This window comes from Zophobas morio, unplaced genomic scaffold (genome assembly GCF_036711695.1).
Source record: "Zophobas morio isolate AGI-343-1 ecotype UQ-CSIRO unplaced genomic scaffold, CSIRO_AGI_Zmor_V1 ptg000021l, whole genome shotgun sequence".
NCBI classification, from domain to species: Eukaryota; Metazoa; Arthropoda; class Insecta; order Coleoptera; family Tenebrionidae; genus Zophobas; species Zophobas morio.
The window spans coordinates 7592395-7611111 of NW_026972126.1; the positions used below are offsets into that span (position 1 = coordinate 7592395).

An 18717-nucleotide genomic window follows, 5' to 3' on the forward strand; every position below is an offset into this window, starting at 1 on the left:
GGGGATGCGCACGTGCACACTGGAAACATCCCAGACACGTGTAGAGGAGCAAAGGTCATCTAGGTTCACTGTTTGCTCGGGGGCAGTAATATATCGTCTCGGTTAAGGAAAGCGTCTAGGTAACTAAAATTACCATGTAGTACATGTCTCCCAGAAATGTTGTCAATTCTCAGTCATTTACTAAAACATCCATTTAGGAACGCTTTAAGTTGAAAAATAAATAATTATAGGAGTACAGAAAGCTGTAAAAAGACAAAACTTAGTAGAAATAAAGTTTGATCTTAAAAAATAGTTGACGAAGATAGGTCTTGAAAGTTTTTTATGTTTTTACATTTACTATCACAAAGGTTAATATCAGGCAAGTGTAACTTAGAACTTTTGCCTGACCAGCTATAAAAATTAATTAAGTATTCATATCTGAAGCACCATTGCAATTTTTTAGGAATAAGTGATGCAGATGAAATTTGATTTATCTCCTGATAAAAAATTTTGGAAGTAGTAAACGATAAAGAGATGCATTTTCCATGAACACTTGAAAATGGTATTAACCTAAACAAAAGCAGTAGTGTATGTTACTTCTGCAGGCAGAACAGGGCAGAATCTTAAAATTTAGCTGTTTTTCCACAGATAAGCAAGCGCAGAAGACCTAAAATCCTTAAAAAAGCACTAATTTTGATGCACCCGAAAAGTATAAAAATATCTTAGACCATTGTGTTTTTATGTCTCATTTATTTTTTGGTCGATTTTTTCAAATTTTGTATTTACCTTTATTGATGGATGCAGATTCTGTTTTACATATGTCAAAAATTTATTCATTGTTGTAATCTTTAATTTTAAATCGATTATTTCACATGAAGTAGTTGAAAATTTTGAAGAAAATCAAGTACTATGTTGAAATAAAGTATTCCGCGGAAGAAAACTTGTAAAAAGTTTATTCCCCTTTGAGAAATCTGCTCTTGAAGTGGCAGAAAGAAAGAATTTTAATTAACGCGTTGAAAACAAACTTTGCCATGAAAACATTTGCATGTTTTTTTCATAAAATTGTTGGTTAAACCTGACGGAACAACTAATTTTCTCGCACTTTTGTTACTTTTGAAGTTTCAACTTCGTGCTTGTTTTAAAATGCCTGAAACTTCAATTTTTTGGGTAAAGAGATAATCTATGTGTTTGGAGAATGTTGCAGAAGTATTACTGATACGATTAGAGTTCTGAGGCGACGATTTTCGGAAGAAAATCTGATAAACATGTGCTTAATTTATTTGAATACACTGGTAGTGGAGATGTGAATTTTGCTCAGTTTCTGTAGATGGTGGTGGTACCAAACATGCTGTGGAAGATAAATAAAAGTAGAGAGTCGGCCGACGGACTCGATTACAATACTTCCTTTGCTTACGCTCGGGAAGTAAAAAAGATCATTTTGCTTCGTTGAATACTAAAATGATTTGCAACTTCAAAATTCTCTATTACGGGAAGAAATTGGCACACTTGTGAATAAATGAAATCCGTGATTCTGCCGTAACTTATGAGAAAAAGCTAAATGAATTAACTACTGTAATTGTTAAATCTAAGAATGTTATACAAACTGCCTCTAAGACCAAATCAGATATCATTCCGAAAATTAATCCGGTTAACTTTAACGTGGAAATCACCGACGTTCGAACAAACAAGAATTGTCTCCTCTTAAAGTGTCATAATCCAGATAAATTGAAAAAACTAACAAATTATGAAGAAATTAAGGATTCACATGTTAGGTGTACGCAATTTGCAAACACCGCTACAGCGTCTTCGTATATCTGGCATATCTGACGATATCTGTGGAACTGATGTTGCATTTCTAACTATGCAGAATAAGCACATTTTCACTGGCTCCTCAGAATCCAAACTGATTAAATATACACCGCTGAAAAATAAAAATGATAGGTTTCAAATTATTGTACAAGTGAATGTAGAGGCTTATGCAGGGGTTCTATAAATGATTATAGAGTCGAAGTAGGTCATGGAAACGTGCCACCTCTCACTTCCTATAAAATTTACTAAATGCCAAAGGACTCGTGACAAATACCACATGCATCTGTATAACTGGTTGCCTAAACGCTTCATATCTTATTAAAAAAAAGAAAACCAATTCATTACAATAAAAAGAAACAAATGTATTGCGCTTAAACATCACAGTAAATGTTGAAAATCTTCACCATTTTGTTCAAGGCACATGTTCACTCTCTTTTTCATTTCAGAAATAGTCTGTGACATTCTTTCATCAGTACTTACTTTGGACCCATTGTTCAATTTCATGTTGCAACAGGAACTCCTGACTGCTGAGGAAATCTTGTCGAAGATGTTTGTGAATTCTGCTGAAGTCGTTTCAAATTAACAACAACTTCCTCAGATACTGAAGGTCTTCCAGGAGATTTCTCTTTGTCACCACTGCCAGTTCGAACAAATCTGTTGATTACATCTCTAATGTGACCTTCTAACGATGTTTCTTGAATGATCAAATCACGGTATTTAGCCAGTTAAGTTCAGAACAATTTAAAGTTGTCAAAACAAAACACATTACGTTTTTTTGAATGCCCAACATTTGGAGTTCAGATAACAACCCCGAGGTGTTTTGGAAAATCATCATTTATGAATATGCTCCAGATGTTTTTGCAGATGATAGTGGATGAAGATGCAAAATCAATGTCAAATCCAGAAAGTTCTTACAATTACAACATGTTTATGAATTTAAAGCTAAGGCAATACCATGGTGATTTTGTCAAAAAACATTGCGGTCAATATCTTGTGATTTTTGTGAGCCTTAAAAGTGTGGGAGGTAGAACAAAAATAGGTTGAAAGAACTGTCCGAAGCGATTGTAACAAATGCTTTGAAATTCTTGTCTAAAATCTTGTACACGCACTTTAATAAGAAAATTGTTATACTTATAAAGAAGGCTGACGGTCCATTTTGAAAGCTATTATCGTCAATAGGCAGATAAAATCTTGAGATGCATCATATACGAGTATCATCTTAGCGGTATGTTGTCAGCAGGTTTGAAGGGTAACGAATTTTTGGAACATTCATTAGTTAGTTCCTGTGTTCGCTTATCAGATGTACTTTTTATGACCTGCTTCTGCAGAAACAATATTTTTCTGAAACATATGGATTCACAAGACAAGAAGTACATGGTCTGTTAGAGAATGATGCATTTTAAGTAGCGAAGGATTTTGATGGTATCAAAAAGTGGTATAATGGATACCAATTATTAAGTAAGGGTGAGGCAAGGATTTAAAGTGGCTGGTATTTCACGCACTACTTATTTGATCAATAGTATTGCTACACAGAAAAGAATATTTGGTAAATATTGGGGTAAGCCAGGCTGGCTGGATACTTCAAGAAAATTGTTCGTAACTCATGAGATACAAGAGGCAATTGGCAAACTAGTTAAAGGCGAGAGTATTTCAATAGTAGTAGCTGATCCAAAAACTGATAATATATTGGAATTGAAAAGGACGATTTCTTATCCATAGAGTAAGTTGAATAAGTCACAAGTGAATTTCTTCTTCCAGCTACTGTGGGATGATGGTTTGTTGAATGTAAGTGAGATCTATAGGAATGCTGTAGAACTAAATATACCAAACTTGGAGATTAAGACGGAAATCCAACGGAAATGTTACGCTCAATCGCTTTTTGAGTTTTTTCTTTACACAATTTTGTGATGACGTCATCAACATTTATATCAACTTGGGTTGGTGCAGTGTATTACTAAAAATAAGAGTATTGTATTCCCAAAATTTTCTGGGAAAATGGAGTGAGCCGTTCCTGATTTAATCAGCAAAATAAACTTCATTCATCAATTTTTTTAAGCCACCTGTTTAGGTAAATCTAAAAAATATGAAATGATAAATCACAAGTAAAAACTCATCATATTTTGCACATTCTGGGGTAGACTTTATTCGGCAAAGTTTTAAACAGATATATTTTGATTAACAATTTACCATGTTTACAATTACTGTAAAAAAGATGAAATGCAATGATAAATTACAAGTATACACTCATCATACATATTTTGCACATTTTAGATAGTAAGAAAATAGGTGTGGCGCCACAGTGCGAAAGAAGCGGCCAAATAGTTTTACAGAGAATTTACACTTCGACAATTATAAACTGAGGAATAATGGTAGTCAAAGCATACATGAGTAGTATTTCGGGAAATAAAGAGGTGAAGAAACAAGACAGCAAAGGGTCCTTCTGATTTTAGCTTCAAAAAATGTTCAGTAAGAAGTAATTGATATAGCGGAGCTGGAAAACTATTCCACTTCTTCGGGCGGAACAATTAGTGATCCCAACCCTAGACATTCTTTCTCTCCACAAATATTCAATGATGATGATTACTGTGGGGACTATGACCAATTTGATATGGCAAACAAAATTGATGAAATGGAAAAAAATCTGAAATTAGAATCCATCCATTCTGTGCCAATTGTAACCTCAAATGCTGAAATTAAATTGCGAAATCGTGAGATCCAGTCTGAAGAAACACCACAAAACTTTAAGGAAACCAAAGGTAACAAAGAAGAAGAATCAAAAGACGACAATGTGCCCGACAATAACGAAAATACGAACGAAACTGTAGAATAAAAAGTAGAAAATGGTGATGAAGTGGAAGAATAATTTTTTTAATGTCAAACCGTATTTATTGTTTCGCGCCATGTTAAATGGTCTGAAATGACATTGTAAATATTATATTTAGGCTATTATTCATGAGGTTAAGGTCCTACTTTAGCTCACAGCGAACAAGATTACCCATCAATTGTTACACTTTTACATTTTAATGTTAAACCGATCTAAATTTTTGTAAATAGTATTTATTCGGCAAAATTTTGAAATGACGTCATAAATTTTTTGGGTTTCATAAATAACTTGCAATTCTTGATTTAATTAATAAAATAAATTGACTCAGTCATATATTTTTTTGAGACACTTTGTATACGCAAATCTAAAAAATATTAATGCAGTGATAAATCGCAAGTATAGACTCATATATTCTGCACATTTAAGATAGGATTTATTCAGCAATATTGTGAAGTGACGTCACCAATTTTTTAGGGGTAATGAGTAAATACATTTTGATAAAAAATTTACCATGCTTATGATAACTTTAAAATATCTCCAAGATTTCAAACCATTCGGTTTTGCAGTTCCTGAGTAAATCAGTAAAATAAATTCACGCACAGGCAGACGGACAGAGAGACAGACGCTAACGGGAGACCTATTTCTTCGTACTGTAGGGGTCACGAAAGGTCGAGAAAACGTAAAAGTAGAGAGTTGGTCGACCATGGACTTACAATTTTACTATATAACATCCCTGTGGTCGACGGATTCGATTACAAACAATACTTACTCCGCTTACGGTCGAGAAGTAAAAACACTAAATGTCAACTTGTTTGAATTATTGTAAAATATTTTACAAAAATGTAAACATTACTCGATCTGTCGAGTATGAACACCACCAAAGAAATAGAAGGAATGATGTTTTAATTGGAGAAAAGAAGTTAACCCAATGTCTTCATTAACTTCATTCCAACTACTTTGGAATTTTTTATTCTACAAAATCAAGTATGTACTTTGGTTGCATATTTTCAATGCATTGATGTGTGTTTTTCAAGACTGAATATGGGGATTAAGTCCATTTTAACTTTCATATGTTTAGAGTTCGAAAAATGTCTCAGTACGTAAATTTTATGGTACTTTTTTTGCATGACCCATATTTTTGTTATAACTAGTGATCAAAAAACACCATCTAGTTAATAGTTGATCATTTTTTTTTGGGAAGGTAGATCGCAAAGAAACACCAAATCTGCGCAGATTTATTCTCATCTGTCACATCTGCCGCCTGGATTTCCCTTTCGTTCAGTTGTTTATGCTTCCAAGTTTCTATCACGTCAGTTCGTTAACATATATACATACATGCAGACATACGCTTTGATGACAAAAGACGATCAACAAGTCAACAGAGATTTTCATCGCTTGTCTTTTGGCCGTGTTTATTTATTTATTCACTTTCACGTGCTGAAATTGGTTTTAAATGTTCCACAAAATACATACCTTAAATGTAATTTCAAATTATGTAAATGTATTAGTTACGTTAATTTAATTTCCAGAAGGTAATCAAATATTTTTATGTTAACATGTCAAAGGCAAAATGTAACGTGGTATACTGTAAGGATAAAAACACATGATACCGATGTAACAGCTTTTGGTTTTGGAAAATTTCTCATTGCATTTTTAATAAGAATTTGCTATTTCGCTGAGGTAGATAGCAAATCCATCACTTGAGATGACTTATTCAAACGCTTTAAAAAATCACTTATGGAAACTACACTAATGTTTCCATATGCGGTGAGGAAATTGGGTTCGAGTTTATATATATAAATATGCTCTGTACAAATAAAGTTGATTATCTACTAAATTAAAAAAAAATCCAATGAGAGGTCATAAAATTTTATTTTAGGTATCTTGAATTTTTATGTCAGAATAGGTGTTGTTAGTTAGTTACTTTATAACCCTACACAAATACTTCAGAATATTATTATTATTATTAAAAATAGTTGGACTGGTTCATGCCTAATTATAGACCAATAAACAAAAACTAATTAGGAAGAAAGGTAACGCGACTCCTGCAGCTACAAATTACAACAGGTCCCAGTTAGGATTTAGTTACCATTCCTTAACAAATGAATTAAATTTGTGAATAATTATAAACCCTGAGAGTCCGCAGTGAAGTAGAAAAAATAATCAATGTTGTTATGTACTCGATTTCCGATTCGACACATATTGGAGATAGGTGAAAATTTGGCAACATCTGTTCTCGAAGGAACTATATGGAAACATCACCATACTCCTAGGACCTGCATTGAAATATAATTGAGACAGAATAATAGGACAGTCAACGCTGTTATTAATGAGTTTATATAAGAATAATGCATAATAGTAATTTTTGAACTCATGACCTTTTTTGATGGCTTTCGCACATTTACCAGGGTGCGGGAGTTCGAACTTGCCGCACACGTGCATTTTAACTTTCCGTTGCGATGGTAACCTTAAAATAGTCGGGTAGTGTCAACATTGTGACGGCCCTGTACACAACACGTTGCTCCCTTCGATCGTGCCGCAAACAAGCTTGCATGCGGGAAGCAGGCTATCCCGAACTAGTTGTGTAAATTACTATTACGAGATCTCACAAGGCACAATAAATCATTCCATCTCCAGCATGCCTCGCCGAGTTAATGACTGCATAAACAATCGTGGTGGACCCACACATTATTAAATAACATTTTTATTTCATAAGTTTCAGCCCTGTTATTTTAATCATTGGTTTTGTTCATTTTAATACACATTTGGTGAAAATTTCAGTTACATTAGTCAATTCCTTTAAGGCGTTTGGATTTTTACGAAAGACAGTAGGTATACAACGTATAGAATACTAATTAGAAAGAACAAAAATAACAACTCATTAAATAAAGTGGTCCATGCTCCTCAACAAGACGCAACTGTCTTCGCACATCTCGCATTAAGTTTTGGACAGTCTCAACATCGATTTCTCTGATTTTTGTGTAAATTCTCCGTCGTAATTGTTCTTCGTTTTTAGCTTACCATCCTCTATCATAGACTTTTCGAACTAAAAGTGCCCAAAAATCTTCAATTGGACGAGACTGGGGTAAATTAGGCGGATTGTGGCATTTAGGGACAAAAGGTGTGATGATCATTAAGCCAGTTTTGAACTCGTCTTAATTGCCGACGACATCTTGGTATCCGTGCCAATTGATTTGGTCTATATTTTGGACATTTCTTTCTTTTCCGGTATTTTTGACCATTTCTTTTCAATTCTCCTGAAATGGTATCGTTAGATGTGCCGTACTCACGTCCCAATTTTCTGCCAAAACTTCTGAGACATATGTTATCATTCTTAAATTTGTCAAGAGCGAATTTATAAATTTGGCAAGAATAACTCCAAACAGCATTATTTCTGTCCATGCCTTTTCATTCTTTCCCTGCAAGACGAACGCAATTGGTGCATTTTAAATTATTTGATTGGCATTCTTTAATAATATGCTCAAGAACACATTTTGGACAGGAAACCTTATCTCGACAAATCCGCTACCAATGTACGTATTTACTGCAGTTAAATCACCGAGTAAGTTCGAGGCCTTCAAAAACATGACAATAATCATACCCTACAAAAACTCCTCCTGCAGCCATCAATCGATCGTTTGAATTTATATCTACTTGCATCAACTATTGATGTATATTAAGTTTTATCTTAGTTGGCAAAAATTTTAAAATTTTGCATTCCGAATTAGAACCAGATATGGTGTTATTTGTTTTCTTAAAACGATCAGGTAGTTCAGGTATTTCATTTTCACTGTATATTTCATCAATTCCCACAATTTTGAGACGGGGTAGTACACTCTTTGCCTCTCGAATCTTATAAGATTCAGAAAGTTTAATTTCATTAACATACCCCCTGTTCCAGAATTTACTAACTTTGAAATTTGTAGTTGATTCCTCAGGGGTTTAATTTCATTTTGTACATCAGTCCTCGTCTTCGTACAATTTGGAACAATATTTTTTGGTTCAATAATTACCGTAGGTTTGGTATTTTTATATTTACTCTCTGGAGGTATGGTAATTTTACTGTATTCGATGTTACTGATTAGATCATTTTTTATTCCCGAGAAAACATCCTTTAAGCTATCCACCATTTGATTAAATTTGTCACCAAGAAATGCAATGTTGGAGTCAGAGTCTAAGCAGAAACATTTCCTTACACAATCAGGACACCTCCCGTGAAAATCTATTCCCGTTTCCAGGTGAGCTTGGAAACTGTCAGGTAAGTCAGCGCATTTATAATGAAAGTGCTTATTACAGGTACCAGAGCAGGATAAGTACAATGGCGCAATAAAAGAGTAAACCCACCAGTTATGGGTCAGCGCCAGGTGCTAATGATAATGAAGGTCGGGCGCCGACCCAATCAACTGAACAAAAACTACCAAGATAGCGATTACCGATTATCAATAACTCGCAGTAAATAGAAACAACATACAAAAATGGAAAAATCTCACCAAATTCCAATAAGGCAATAATTCAAAAACACCACAAAAGACAGTGTCAATTCAATGTAATTGTGTTCATAACACCAGTATTCATTCGATCTTTAAAACTTCTCCTAAAATTCGCACTAAATTCTAGAGCACTGGACGAACCACTTCGCGACCGCACGTTCGCACGTAAAAGGCTATGTGCGGAGAATATGTCGAGTATATCTTATCTGCCATATTTACTTTTACTCACCTTTGTGCTGATGTTAGCCTTTCTGTCCAGAGTTCTCAATTCTTCAAAGTTTATGTTGCAAATTTGGTATTTCGCTCTGAGTAGTGACAGTGTCAGACTTGCCATAATGTTCAACAAAGGTCTTGTTGAAACTGCAGATGAGTGTAAGTCTATAGTGTTATAGTACTTGGGGGCGAAAGGGAGTCAGTGTTAGTACATGAGCTGCAGAGCTTCGAACTATACAAGATGGTTTAAAAGGTTTTGGCTAGAGAAAATAGTCTGGCTTTAGGGTGATTCTTACAGTGTAGTTTCTAGTAAATGTCGAGCATGGGAATACGATTTACTTCTAGTTGATAAAAACGTCCATGTCGACGTTAGACATCTGTGTCGTAGGGAGTATAGAAAGCTCAAATATTATCCGTTCACGATTTTTATATAGTAGTAGGGTTGGCCATGAAAATCTAGTGAGTTTGTTGGTATTCGATGCAGAAGAATAAAAATTCCCTGAACTTTTTTCGTTAGGTTATGTTTTATTAAATTAAAGGTTAAAAAAATTGCCACAAATATAAACATTGTTGCCGATATTTTCAGTTTTCAGTAGCAATGACCAAGTTAACGGTATCCATTTCTTAGAAAGCATAAAACTTTACGCTATTTAAAACAGTTATTCAGCTTTTTGTAAGTGTTTATTTCATATGTAAGGAACAAACACTAAAATTTCACTTAAACATTGTTTTTATATGAATGGGGGTTCTAAATACGACTATTGTCGCATGCCACATTTAGCATCTCATCTTTAATTCTCAATCATCAGTTCGTTCTGCTTGCCCACTCTTCTTAGAAATGGAAATTTCGACCTTTGTGAACAGCCTATTTCCATATCTTCCAACTTCTTTTTTCACTTTTCTAAGATTACTAAACGGGTTGGTAAAAGACAACAACCTTGCTCTAGTGCTTTAATGGGTTTAGCTCTTCTGAAACATTTTTCCGGCCTTAAATTGAATGATTTATCTATATATCTATTATTAATGCTTACATAAGTGCTCTTTATTTGCTTTTACTAAGTACTTCCAAACGCTTATTAATAAGAACGTTACTATACGCCTTCTCCAGGTCCATGAAGAAAAATGAAAATGCTTAAAATTTGGTGCAAAGTAACGACGTGGATGATCTAACTAAAGTTATACTTATTTTGTTGTACGTCAGGTAGTTTTTCACATACTACCTAGGTAAATTTAGAACGAAAGATGCGTAAAAAGATCACCCCTCGATAAGCTACAATTCACTCCATTTCCATGATTTCGCTATGAAAATCTGTATCATCACCGTCATTTTCAAATTTAGATTTTGAATCAGACTCACCTAGCGAAATAATGAAAGGAGGTATATATTCGTACGAACGATTTCCCATATTTTTTTCCCAATCTGCCAAAATAAGCTTTTCACAATGTTTACAAAAGTCTTGCCACATGCTTGGAGTACATTTAGAAAACGCCTCAAGCCATAAATTCTCCACCCTATTTTTTAATGAAGGTTGAGAATTTATATGCTTGTTGTAATAGTTCTTACAAAATCCCCACGCCATTTCAATTGGATTATTATTGACAATGGTACGGCGGTAATCTAAGAACTTCATGGCCACTTTCTCTTAATGTCTCTTCTACTAAATATCTTTTTTTTCTATTGTTTCTGAAGGGTTTAATTAAATCCCACAACTGTCTCCTCGAAATTTTTTTGTCAAATTCAACACTATGTTTAAAGAGCCATTCCTGCATTTCACATTTTTTACTAGAAAAAGTGGGTGGTTTATCCAACTGAACCGAATGATACGGTGCATTGTCTAAAACCACCACACATTTTTGGTTCAATTTTGCCAAAGCAGGAATGACCTGATTAACTACCCAATTTTGAAAAATCGTTACAATCGTTTTATGATAGTCTCTATCGTTATTTTTTGAATTTAAAAAATTGTTACAACCATCCAAGAACCCCATTGAACAGCCCGCGTGGAGAATAGTAAATCTTAATCCTTGACTTTTAATTTTGGTGGGATTGCTTTTTAGATCAGTATCGTGCACCCAGCGACGAATGGACGAACCATTTTGATAGATCCATGTTTCATCCAAATACACGAAAGTCAAATTTTCACAAGAATTTAGAAACTGTAAATATGTTCTGAAAAAAGTAATTTTGGCTGCAATGACATGTTTTTGTTCACATAGAATTTTGCGACCATTTACTTCCCTGTGTTTATAACCCACTGACTTAAGAATTTTGTATAATGTGGTTCGCCCTCCTTTAAATTCCAACTGTTCCCTAGAATATACCAAAAGAGTATCACAGTGAAATATTCGTTTTTTTCATTAAGTTGCCAGATTTGTCGTTGCAGGTCTTTCTGAAACATACATATACATATACCTACGTGTATGAAGCTGCCTTTTTTTTAGAAAAATACTGGAATCAAGGAGAGTGTCAAGCGCCACCATGGTTTCGGATGTGGACTGGACTTTAGATAATAGTGAAAAGGTTCTTGATGGTTATGACCTTGTGGAGACAACTTAAAACCTCTTTTTTTCTTCTTTAATTAGGACTTAGTCCTGTTGTTTGCAGCGTTATAGCTTTATTCATTCATGTCATCTCTGTGTGGATCTTCTCCGTAATCTCGATTGGATCTTCTATTCTTGACGATTATTGGTATTTTGTCGTCCGTATTGTGTTGTTAATTTTCTGTGTACCTAGTAGGGTGTAGTCAGTACTTGATCCATTCATTTTTGTTGTTCTTAAAAGGCGTTTTGTTCAACTGTGTCGAACGAGGCCTGCTTCATCTACCCCCACAAAAAGAAATTGCAAGGATTGAGGGCAAAAGACCGAGGAGAGATGGGAAGTGAAAATTTGAAAACCTACATGTGTTTGAAAAATTGTCTAGCATAGTATACTAATGAACAAATATTTTATTCTAAATTTAAACACGTATTATGTAGAATTATGCAAAATTATATCTTTATTTAAATCTAACTAAATTGCTTTAAGGTAGACTGGACGCACCGTGTTTATTCAATGTTATTAAAAGGAAAGAGATTTTCCAATCTGGTGAACATCAGACAGCATGCAACACATTTTTAATATGCTTATTATAATAAGATCCTTTGATCTCAAGAAATATTTCGAAACGACGTATTCTACTTCACAGTTTAATTAACATGCTTCATCTTGCTCTTAAACTCGCATTTCTCATTCCTTGTTGCAGAGAAATTATATAAAAATACGTACCACTAAGCAGTTACTCAAAAACGTTTTTAAAAATTTTGTAGGTATTTATTCGAACATAGATATTTATAGAATTTCTCCTTTCTCTTCCATCTTCATATATCTTCCCGAATTAAATAATAAACTAATGTACCTGACATGCGCGTTGATTGAATAATTAACTTTGGAATGTTGCCTAAAGAACAAAATTAGTAGAATTACGTGAAGTTACTCTCCCAAATCGCTGCGGATATGCAATTAAAGTTCCAACCACAAAAGAAAAATGTATTCAAGTTTGCATTGTGGCTTTCACATTTAATTGTTTCTTTAGTGATTACGTTAATTGTACAGAGTGTTGGAAATACAAATTTTAATTTTTAATTGCTTACCACAGAAGCACGAAAATGTGAATTTTTAGTATCTAAATAACAATAAAGAATTTGTCTAAGGTTATGGTGAATATTTGTTCTATAAAGGGATTGTTAATGTTCGACTCTTTATTTTATTAGTGATGTTAAAAAAATCTTGTATAATTGTAATTATAGTGTTACTGAATTAGATTTTTATGAAAATTAATATTATCATTAACTGAAGTCACAGAAATCTTTGAAAGATATCGGACCTGAAATGATTAGTAATGATTATATTTAAAAGATGTTTTTGATCTAAATATGCTGTTAATTTAAAACGTCAAAGTTTACTTTTCTCATCCTTAGTGTCTGCACAGTTTCAGAGTCTATCACAGCGTAATTTCCACTTGATTACCTTTCTAAACTAGTGTTCAATTAGGGAAATTTTAGTTACCGCTTAACACTGGCGTATTGTTTAATATATCTCGATTTTCTTGACACATCAAGAAACTTAGTCTTGGAACCGAATCAATCGTATCTTTGAGTTCTTGTTAAGCTTATGTGTATTCATGTTCGCAAACATTTGAAAATCGAGAAGGTGTGGTTTACATGACAATGGCCAACTTCATCTATAAACTCAGACTGCTTCACTAGAGGCGCTTCTTTGTATTTAAATATATTGTAATTGATTCTAAAATTTTAAAATATCAGTTCGTTTCAAAACTGATAATACAGAATGGTATCTTATATTTTTGACAAACGTTGGGAACGACTGAATACATTTCAAGCTTACACTGACGATGTACAGCATTACACAAGCATAGGTATTGGAGAAATAAGTATGTTTAAAGTAATAATGCAAGCAAGATATTTCTTATTTACAATGCTTACAGAGCATAGGATTTTATTATGTAATATATAAATCATACAGTTTAAAAACTGTTGAAGTTATGTGTTCGCATGAGCGACTTAAGAGAAGTTTAATGACTCAGCTACTGTTAAGGTAATCTGCAGAGAATGTATTGAGAGAAATTTTATTATGCTTGTAACAGTAGTTAGATGCACATTTCATGAGTTTTTTTTTTCGTTCTCTGTCAGGAGAGACTTGCTATTAAATTAACAATTTGTAAACTTAGAGCCGAACCAAGAACGCACACGGTGTACACTGATGAAAATATAGGAGATCAATTAGTAAGGAAAATCTTTAAATTCTAATCGTTGTGCATACTCTCTGTTTATGTAGATAAAGTTGGCCTTGTCATGGCTAAACGAAAATTACTAAATTATTTATCATAAATATTTTTTATCATTTTCTTAAGATCATATTCCGTTACATTTTTGCATCATTCTTTTGGTATACTATTCGGCTTGTTTTCAACAAGAATAACGTAAATTAATTTTTCTAAGCGAATTTCAAAGCACCATTGTAACGTTAGTTGTCGCAAGGAATTAAGTGGTACGTTTCTAGACGTCTTTCAGTTCGTGAAGACCTAAGTTGCAACCACGTTATTAATTTGGGAGTAACATGGTAAAAACTTTGAAATGTACTGGGTTGATTGGCACACTTCTTACAAGGACCTAGCAAACTCAGTAAGTCTCTTCAGTAATACTTTTTGAAAAATCTGAAAGTTACGGCAGTTTTTTTTTTGACAAGGTGTTGTAAAACTATATCAGTTACGACATCCTGTATGTGTTTGTTTCTATCTTCGTCCGGTACACTGTATTTACGTATGTAAAGAATGACGAAAACGTATACTGCGTAAATACAGGGTGTCGGACGATGACAGAAACATACGTTTTACAACAACTTGCCAAAATTAAAAGATGTGCAGTGCAGCAGGTGCGTTTGTGTAAATTGTGTGAAGTCTCTAAAAAAAAGATTTGAAAGATTTGAGAATGAAAACCGTAAAACATCCTTCTATGTCTTTCGGTATATATTTGATTCATGTTCAAATGGACGTCACTGTGCTGTTTTTATGCTTTGCTAATCTAGCATATGTTTGTACAGAGTGCGGAAGAATAATTCTTCTGTAGGTTTAAAATTGTTAAACGAATTATTCTCCTCGTCACACTAAAAATTTTCCCGTACGCGTTTAAGCAGTTACGCTGTCATGTTTTCAGTAAAAATGGTCGAACCGAATACGTTGGACGGAACATATGGACACAAAATACTGTATAGAGCATCTGTCACGTAATATATTACGCAGAAACTGCTGAAAATTTTAGAAATGTTTTCAGAACTGAACTTTTACTAGTAAAAATCACAACAGTTTTTGACAAATTTCGAACAATATTTTGCGGTGGTGATTAAACACATATGTATATACACAATGTTATTTTATGGGTAATGCAATTAATGCAAGTGAAATCTTTTGTTTTCAATGAATAATTTCTTTTTTATTATAGTCACCTTTTACATTTATTGCAGCGATTACTTAAAATGTTTCCTTATTCTGGAACCGATTAATTACGTTTAGTTTTACTCCTTAAAATTTTGGTTGCCGTTTAGAATAATGTATTCCTTTTATTATAATTGTATTGTAATATTTAGGATCCATTCGACGAATTGTTAATTTAATTTCATTAATTCCCGTTCTCATTCACTTAGGCGTTTTACTAATTAAGTTTTCGTTAATTGTATTTATGAAATAAGTGATGTTTAAATTCATTGATTATCATCCGCTACTGATTGCTAGGGATGCAAGCGTCCCTACCTATAATCGTGCCGTATTCCGACAGAAATCCGCTCTAGATTCATCAACCAAACCCGAATGACTGGCCTGTCGAAAAATTACCGGTTATCCCTAAATTCTTAACTGTTTATTACACTCTCTCAATATGTCCTAAACACCCTTTGTGATAAGAATTCGTGTCGGTATTAAAATCATGATGACTAAAGGGCGGATTTGTATGCACTGATATTGGTAAAAATTTGCGCGTATATATGCACAAAATTTCTTCGAAGTATGTATAATTTTTTGCGAAATGTGTAAATTTTTATGCACATATGTAATTTACTTCCGGCGACTTGGAGAGAAATAACAATAAACTACAAGCAAAAAACATGAGAAGTGTATATAATTATAATTACATTTATTACTTACAACATGTTTTTGTATAAAGCATAAATGCACTATAAACTACATATTTTCTTGCTGCTCAATACCAATTTTTTCAAAGGATCTTCCTACATTTAGAAAACCATACAATAAAAATAAGAATAAATAAAGCTGTTAATGGGAATACGAAATCCTACTTTGGTTATTTTGTTTCTTAAACGTGCAAATTTTCATTATAAAAAGTTTATTGTTTTTAAAACATGCAGTTATGACGAAGATGTGTCAACTTGTAAAGTGAAAGTAAGTGCAAGTAGGTGTCAAACGAGAATACCTTTTGTACTCTGTCATCGACTAGGTGATTAAAAATTTTATCAACCATAAATTATAATAGGGACATATGGTTTTATTTAAATAATAATTACAAACAATGACAATGATTATGTACACAATGAATGAACGCGAAACTCCCAGTTTGAAGTTTAGTGATGGTAAAGATTTGACTCATGTTCGCTTATTTGATTTGTAGCACTGTTTGCTACTGCCAGTAGTGCAGAACCTTCGGCATTATTTTGAGCTTCTTGAGCGGCAGCAGCGGCACTTTGTACCGACTGCTGAGTTTCAGCTAGTCCAGCTAAGGCTTCATCCAATTGAAGATGCAACCTTCCAAGTCTTTGCTGAGCATCTTGAATCATTTGATGTTGAGCCGCGGCAGCCTGTAACGCAGCAGAGGCGGTACGTTCTGTTTGAGTGGAAGATTGTTGCACAGCGGCAAGAGCAGCAGTAGCGGCAGTCAATTGCTGCTGGCTTTGTTGGACGGCGTTTTGAGCGGCACTGGCGGCTTCAAGAGCTTGCTGGTACTACAACACAATAAGAAATAATCACCTTTAGAATACGTTAATTTTCAAATTACCTGTCCCTGTTCAGCTAGCAATTGATGTTCAGCGTCCTCAACTTGCGCCTGCAAATTTTGAACAATAATTTGCTTGGCGACTAGAGCTACTCTTGCGGCGTGAGCTGCTTCTTGTGCGGCACGAGCGAATCCATTCTGGGCTCCTGCAGCTGCTTGAACACCGGCTGTTTGCTGATTTTGTACAGCCGTTCTGGCTTGAAGTGCCGAAGAATGAGCCAAACTGGTGAGTTCAGCGCTAGAAGAGTACTTCTTGCCTCCGTGAGACGAATAATCGCCGGACAACTGAATGGTGCCTACATGGCCGGTGGATTGGGTTTCTTGTTCTGGGACAACCACTCTCAATTTTTGTTGCTTGGCGGCGGCGATCGCTTTAAATAAGATTTTGATGAGAAATAAAACCGCAAGAAATATAGTAGACTTACCTAAGATGGCTATCAAAACAACAAAAAATCTAGACATAGTTGCCTGCAAAGAATTTATTTTATTCTTAATTTTTGGTTTTTTACTAGTACTTACGCTGTTGTAGGGGATTAGCTTGTACGAAAGTCGAGAAGTTACTAACGATGCTGTTGGAAAAATTGCTATTTATACCATAAATAACAATCCTGTGCATGTACGTGATATGGTTCGTTGAAACTAATTTGTATACAGTTGCTTTCTAATAGAGCTTCGATTAATTTATTTTTTTTTTTTGAAAATTAATAATATCAGGTAAAACCAACTTTTAAATAAAACTTAAAAATTATTCAAAATAAATCTGATAGCAGTGGTTAATTTTTCACTTTTTTAATCTATCTGTCCAAATCGATATTTTGTTTTTATAAGCGTTCATCAATTTGACGTAAGGAATTTTTTGATGATTTTTCTCGAACTTAAGCATTTTTGAATCACCCTGCATTATATCTTAGTTCAGGCAAATATTAGATAAAAACCGTCTTAACTGGTCCATGTTTTTACTTTTATAATGACTTTGGCTGTTAATTGTTAACTTCGTCTATTTGGTTTCTTTATTTATGATAACGTCTACATCTTTCATGAGAATCTTATTTTGAGTCTTAATTTTAAGGGTTGATCTTATTATAATTATCATTACTAATATTATTATTAAATTTTGTACATACTTTAATTCAGACGTAGTTCTAGATTGGACAACTTAAACTAAATTTAAAGCAAGATAGATGTTGATAATATGTAATAAATATGTACCTACATATGTAATGACTATTGATTTTTTCGACAGCAGCCTTTAGAGGTTTTTTAACAAAGCATATTTTTGCAGCTTTGAAGAAGATCTCTTCAAAAATATGACCATTTAATGATAATTTTGCATTAATTTCTTCCTAAAATCCGTAAACAATAGTGTGTAACAACACATTAAAAATAAATTGTACAATAACAGACCATTAAAATCTATGTTTCAAAAATTCATCTAATATCGCGCCAAAATGAGATATGTACACAAAATTATAAAACCCGCGGAAATTTAAATTTTAGCCTTGAACTGTGACAGTCTTCACTCTATATTTTTTTAAAAATGAATTACGTAAGATAAAAATATGAGTACATTGTTAATCCACAGATAAGGAAGAATGTTATTATAATGATTTTATAAAATATACTTTGAGACATATTTACTCATCAAAATTTTTAAATATCATTAAATTTTTGCTTGAGAGGAATAGGCCAGTTTTACCATATATCTATCGATCATTTCTGTTGTACTTCTTAGCTCACTCTCCGGAAGTAAGTTATATTTTTGTCAGAAAACTGGAGGATTCTGGGAGTAGGGAGGAAAAATTTGAATTTTGCATAAAAAGCAGCTCTGAAAACAAAAATCAGACT

The 18717-nt window shown here is 33.6% G+C and overlaps 2 protein-coding genes across 2 annotated transcripts; one reads left to right on the top strand and one right to left on the bottom strand.

Moving 5' to 3' along the window:
* The first annotated feature begins 4154 nt into the window (after positions 1-4154).
* On the top strand, positions 4155-4618 carry LOC135131663 (SH3 domain-binding glutamic acid-rich protein homolog). The gene is made up of 2 exons (XM_064059509.1): positions 4155-4215; positions 4275-4618. The coding sequence occupies exons 1-2, from the start codon at positions 4155-4157 to the stop codon at positions 4616-4618; spliced, it is 405 nt and encodes a 134-aa protein (XP_063915579.1).
* Positions 4619-16353: 11735 nt separating this feature from the next.
* LOC135132947 (egg-laying defective protein 27-like) lies at positions 16354-17420 on the bottom strand. Its single transcript, XM_064061165.1, has 4 exons — positions 17392-17420; positions 17298-17340; positions 16876-17243; positions 16354-16822 (listed from the first exon to the last, which is right to left on the bottom strand). The coding sequence occupies exons 2-4, from the start codon at positions 17332-17334 to the stop codon at positions 16445-16447; spliced, it is 783 nt and encodes a 260-aa protein (XP_063917235.1). The 5' UTR covers positions 17335-17340; positions 17392-17420; the 3' UTR covers positions 16354-16444.
* Between the last annotated feature and the right edge of the window lie 1297 nt (positions 17421-18717).